This window comes from Kryptolebias marmoratus, linkage group LG20 (genome assembly GCF_001649575.2).
Source record: "Kryptolebias marmoratus isolate JLee-2015 linkage group LG20, ASM164957v2, whole genome shotgun sequence".
In the NCBI taxonomy this organism is placed as follows: domain Eukaryota; kingdom Metazoa; phylum Chordata; class Actinopteri; order Cyprinodontiformes; family Rivulidae; genus Kryptolebias; species Kryptolebias marmoratus.
The window spans coordinates 14,671,939-14,677,938 of NC_051449.1; the positions used below are offsets into that span (position 1 = coordinate 14,671,939).

The 6,000-nt window shown below is 39.0% G+C and overlaps 1 protein-coding gene across 2 annotated transcripts in view; it reads right to left on the minus strand.

The window, feature by feature from the left end:
* Positions 1-3,307, minus strand: part of LOC108239528 (integrin alpha-6) — an 18,206-nt gene extending 14,899 nt beyond the window's left edge. For both annotated transcript variants that reach the window (XM_017422293.3, XM_017422292.3), the window contains exon 1: positions 3,047-3,307. In XM_017422293.3, coding sequence (XP_017277782.1) covers positions 3,047-3,222 — 176 coding nt within the window. In that variant the 5' untranslated portion in view covers positions 3,223-3,307. The remainder of the gene's footprint in view (positions 1-3,046) is intronic.
* Positions 3,308-6,000: the final 2,693 nt, after the last annotated feature.

Consider the following 6,000-nt stretch of genomic DNA (forward strand, 5'->3'; position numbering starts at 1 on the left):
CTCAATCAAACACACACACATGCATTAACTGTCTCCCACATACAGTAAACTGAGCTCAACCTCTGAAACTCTCCCAGTTGTGTGAATCCTGTTTTGTTTTTTTATATCTACGTTTTTTTCCTTTTTTTTTGCAATCTAACTACTTCTGCATATATTGTGTGACTTTAACCATTCATACATCAAAACATTCCGGTCATGGTGCAATGATGCAATTGGTTTTTGTTACTTTTATACTATTTAAACAAGAATATCGCTGACAGTAGAGAACACGCCTGTCAGAAAAATCAAAATCCAAAGCATGAATTCCCTCACACAACGATCCTGAGTACATGTCTAGAGTTGGAGCACGGACAAGGGTTCACCTGTGACCTTGACATTTGATCCCATGAACTTTAAATCAATAGGGATTACCCTTGATATATGAGGTCTCCTGTTGTGTAGTTTGACATTCCTACCTTACACAATTGTGGAATTACATGAATACATCTAATTCTATTTAGTTCCTTTAAAAACATTGTTCATCTACTTCAGCATACTTCGTTTTTTTTGGTCTCTTTAGACTACTTTGAGATTTTAGCTACTTACGACTTAAAGTTACCCTTTTGTTACTTTTAGCTGTTATCTAGCTTTTGATACTTTTAGCGTCTAGCTAATGTTTTAATACTTTTAGCTAATATTTTGTTACTTTTAGATTTTAGCTGGAATTTTGCTACTTTTGGCTTCAAGCCAGCATTTGACTTCTTCTAGTCAGTATTTTGATCATTTTATCTTTTAGCTAGTGTTCTGCTTATTTAGCTTTGACAACTCAGTTTCACCTTCTACAGTAAATTTCAGTAAAGACATTCAGCGTTTTCACAGAAAATGCATTTCTTCTAGTTTGTAACTTGTCCTCCTCCTCCTCCCTCCTCTCCCCCTTTTTGAATTGTGTGCTTTCCCAATAGATTTTATTATACGGACAGCTTAATCTAGCGATAATAAAAGAGCTCAGAATGCTGCACAGGCACAGACTGCAGGCACGAACACATGCACACGTGCATCCACAGGTCCTGTCCAGCCCTGGGGGTACCAGTAACACTCATCCCTTCAAGACATTAAAACAGTGGAACATACAAGTCTGACTGATAGCTGGCACCAACGACTGGCGAAGGAAGGGCTGTGACTCACTGTGCACACCCTGCTCACACTCTGGCACAAATGCTGCTGCCAAAAGACTTTACAAAATAAAAACACAGCGAGCACAAATTAACTCTTTGCCTCTTCTCTTCTTGCCCCAGGTGAGGAATGTTTCAGGCAGCACACTTTTCCAGATGACTGACAGCAAGGCAACGCCTCAGTGCTCAGCCACAGCTTGCATCAGCACCATTAAGAGGAAAACTAACACACAGCTAGCAGGTAGCATGCATGCACATGCATTCGTATAAGTGTACACATTCTTCACTGCGGGAGCATTTATTCACACAGATTAAAACAAACACATCTTTGCACTTAGGATGACGGAAAACGCAGTTATTTGACTTGAAAAAAACTTTACATGCAGACTCCTACAAGTAGCTGTTGTTTTTCAGTTCACCGGATCCAACTGTGCTTACTTATCCTATAGTTAATTTTACATTCTGAAGCAGGGCTGTGGCAGCTTGTACTGATCATGGTGTGTCTTTTACTTAACCAGCATGTAAAAAATGTCCAGTTTAAGTGTTGAAAATTGAGACATTTATGATAACTCAGAGCTTTAGCCTTTGAAGTCGATGCTGTGACCTTCAGGTATTAGTTGAATGAATACAAAAACCTTTAAAAACTTTTAAAAGCACTATAATCATATTATTCAAAGATTAGACTTTGATCTCCATTATACTTTCATTGTCATTACATGACACTTAGTATTAACATGTTTACTAGAGATAAGAGTTTTGACAACTTCTTGCACCCACTGGTTATGGACAGATAAAAACAAACTGTTCATTCGGGTTAATTATAAAACATAAAGGCCTAATATTCACTGAAGGAATGCATATCACTCGTTGCCTTTAAAGCCAGAGTTTTAGACCAATAGCATCTTATGTTGAGAAATTAAATAAATAAGTTGTAGCCAACTTGATCAAACCTTGAAAATAACATTATGCATCTAATCTAATTTGATATTCTGAGTTGTCATGCTCAGAGTATGTGTTGTGAATGACTCTCAACGACAACCACACTAAACTGAAGCTCAATATCTGTGAAATTAACTGAGTTATAGACAGTTTTGTGTTAGGAAATGTAAATTAACTATGTTGGTAAATTTAAATTAGGTTGATTTCAAAGGTGAAGCAGTTGTTGATGTAACTACAGTACTTTCTTAGAGTTTTATTAAGTGGTTCTTGAGATACTTTGGTAACAGGCAGACAGACAAATACACACACACACAGAGACAAACAAAAACATTATCATTAGACTTTAAACAGGAAAAAAAGGTAAGAAAGTGCTTTGATTTCAGGTGAATATAATCTGCCTGTTCAGAGTCCCTTTGTCAGCAGGTTGTCTTTAAGCTGAATAACAAACTCCTCTAAAAGAAAAACACCCCCAGTGGTAACAATATTTTGTTAAAACTAAAAGTTCTGGTCTTAACTAAAGAAAACTACCTAAAAAATAACAAAGAGGTGAGACGTGCGCATGCGCAGTATAACTACGCCTCTGGTAGTCCAATAAAAACTCGCAAATAAGTAACCCGGAGGGAGGAAAGATTAACAAACTGGGTGCCAAACTCACAACAAGTCAGAATGGTAACAGTGACTGCCTTATTGGTGGGATGTGGGTCGTTTAAAGAGACGTCAACGATGAAAAAAGTATTTCTGAACTACCTGCGGCATACCTGAGCTGAATCTGTTACGTAATGGCTCCCAGAAATAGCCTCAAAAAAAAAAAAAAAAGTTTACATTCCTCCCTCAGAAGCTCTAAAATAAATTCACAGCCGTATCCTCTGGTGTGGCCCTTTTTTTTAAATTACATGGTGTTATTTAAAAGCGAGGCGTGCGTAGAGGAGTAATTAACGACCCTTAAAAGTTCTTACATTCTCGTGTCCCGCGGGCTAAGCTGCCGGTGCATGGCCAGGGAGAAGCCGAACAGACTCCCACTCTCCCCGTCCATCCTCTTCACATTCGCGGTGTCCAAGTTGAAAGCCGAGAGTCGCCCCCACCCCAGCAGCGAGGTGAGCAGCCACAGTCCACAGGTGATACGGCCCTCCATGAGGAAAAAGTGCGCCCTTCCCTGCGGAGAGGAGGTGAGTCGTCCGGGTGCAGAAGGTGCGGAGTGGCGCAGACAGAGAGACTGTCAGGGGCTGACTGTTGTTCTTAGGCTGCCCCTCCCACAGACCCGTCCGTCCCACCACACCTCACCCAGCCTTACACACTTCCGTCGGAAATGAGTGATCCTCTGATAAAAAGGAAGAAAATATATATATATATAAAAGTCTGCAGCAGGTCAGTAGAAGAGTCTAACTGGGTCAGTGTTGCCTGAGGCAGCTCCAAGCTACATGATGTGCAGGACTATAATTCTGGCTGCTGTCACCCTCAGACTATAAATCTCATTAGTATAACAGCATAATAAAGGCTCTCGTTAAAGTCACTTGGAGACAGCCTCAAACACAACGCGTTTGCAGTCCCACAAGTGAAAACACACTGGCAGAGAACACAGCTTCATTTCACATAACAGTCTGCGCACTTTGTTTGCGTCGTGCAACCCTGGTTCTGTAAAAAGTTGGGTCTTTGAGTGAAATGCAACGATTTGCAAAACTCCTCTTTATTCACAGTGAAACAGAGTAAACATGTCAAATGTTTAAACTAAGAAATTGTTTTGTTTTGTTTTTTTCCTTGGAAGAAAAAAGGGATAACTTTGAATTTTAAGACAGCAACACAAAAGCGTCTCCTCTTCTTTTAACAACAACCAGGAACTGAGGCGAGGAGCTGCTGGAGGTTTTAGAGGGAATGTTGTCCCATTCTTGTCAGTTATGTAAGCTGCCCACACCATAGGCACTAATGCACCTCCATACCACCAGAGAGGCAGAGTTTTAAACTGTGTGATGATAAAAGGCCATCTGACCACAGAACAGTTTTCCACTTTGCTTCTGTCAGTTTTAATTGACGCCTGAGGGCCCAAAGATCCCAGCATCCATTATTGACTTTAACCCTTGTTCTTTGAGCTCAGAGGTTTCTACAGATTATCTAAATGTTTTGATGAAATTATGAACTGTAGATGATGAGATATTCAGTCTCCTCAATTTTCCATTAAATAATGGTGTTCTGAAATTGTTCCACTGTTTTTAGATAGTTCTTTGCAGATTGGTGACCCTTTGCCCATTTTTACTTCTGAGAGATTCAGCCTCTCTAAAATACTCTTTTTTTATATCCAGTCTTTTTACCGACCTGTTGCTAAATAATCTAATTAGATGCAAAATGCTCCTCCAGCTCCAAAATATGGGTTTGTGAGATTTGCAAATCATTATTTTCAGTTTTCAGTGACATTTTACACAACATCCCAACTTTTTCAGAATTGGAGTAATAGACTGTATAACATCCATCAAGATTTTGTGTAGCTAAGAAGTTTGTTTTGTTTTTCCAGATTTTTTTTTTCCAGAGAGCAAAATCAACAATAATCTGGAGTGGGACTTGCAGAATGATACAAACAAAGGCGGTGTTCAAAATGGTATATTTGACCAAAGTGATTTAACAGCAAAAAGAACTGCAGAAATTTAAAGTCACAATCCTTCTGGTATTGTCACTTTAACACAAGATCACAGAGGCTTTTTGTCTTATAATGACTCATTAGAGTGAGTTACAGAACCAGAAGAAGTAAAAACAGAAATCTACAGAGGGCACAGAAGTACAGTCCCCTTTCTGGATGATTTTCAAGGAATTCCATGAGATGTTGACCCAAAGCTTGTCCTCGCAACGCAGAATTTCAGCAAACAACGCCGTCTTTGTCTGCGCAGAGAAAGGAGGCAGAGAAAAAAGAAGCTGGGAGGAAGAAAGTGCCCTCATACAGTACTATAAAAGGCACAAACGAGTGTGGAAAAATGGAGAACAGGGAAGGAAAAGGTCAGGAGCTGAATGTGTTTCCTGCACATCACTGTTATCTTCCAAAGGCTTTATTATTGGTTTGTAGACAGATCAATTCAGTATCAAACGGTTCAACTGTACTTTGACCTGCTCCTGCATTAAAACAAAAGTTTACTTTATATTAGATTTACAAAAACAATGTGTGTTTGATACAGAGTTGAAGCCTGAAACTGACTAATAAAATCAGAATCACACCAACTTTCTTCTTGTCCTTGTTAGGCAGATCGTTGTAGTCTAACATCTGATTTTATCTGATTTTAGTGGAATTCCTAAACCACTTGGCTGATGTTTCAAAGGTAGGACCAACAGCAGGTGTTATTGCTCTGCAGGTCATGAACAGTCAAAAAACAGCAGTGTGTGAAGCAAATTGAGGTGTAGCACAACACATTTTGTGTCTGCAGTTTGTGACTGTGATGCAGTGACAACAGGAAGAGCCCAATTAGCAGAGAAGTGAAGTGAAATTTATTTTTATAGCACTTTTCAGCAAGGCGATCCAAAGTGCTTTACAACACAGAAACAACAACAGAATCAAATACAGAACAATCAGGTACAGACTCAAATACAGATAAAACATCAAAATCAAATGTAGAAATACAGAAATAACAAACATCAATCATGTACAATCTAAATGAAATATGATATAATCTAAATAAAGTCATGAAACTAAACATATCTAAACATGAGCTAAGATAGTCAAAATAGTATCTAAGATAATCTAAAGACAATCTAGAGATAAGGCAGTCACTCTGTTCGGTCATCTTGTTGATGTTTCTCATTTCAGCCTCATCAGTTCTTGTTGGATGTCTCTTGAGGTCTTTTGGTTGCAGTGACAGGAGAGGAAAAAAAGCCTGCCAGTATAGCCTGCTATCCTCAAGGACAATAATCTTCAACTCTGTCCCCTCTTAAATGT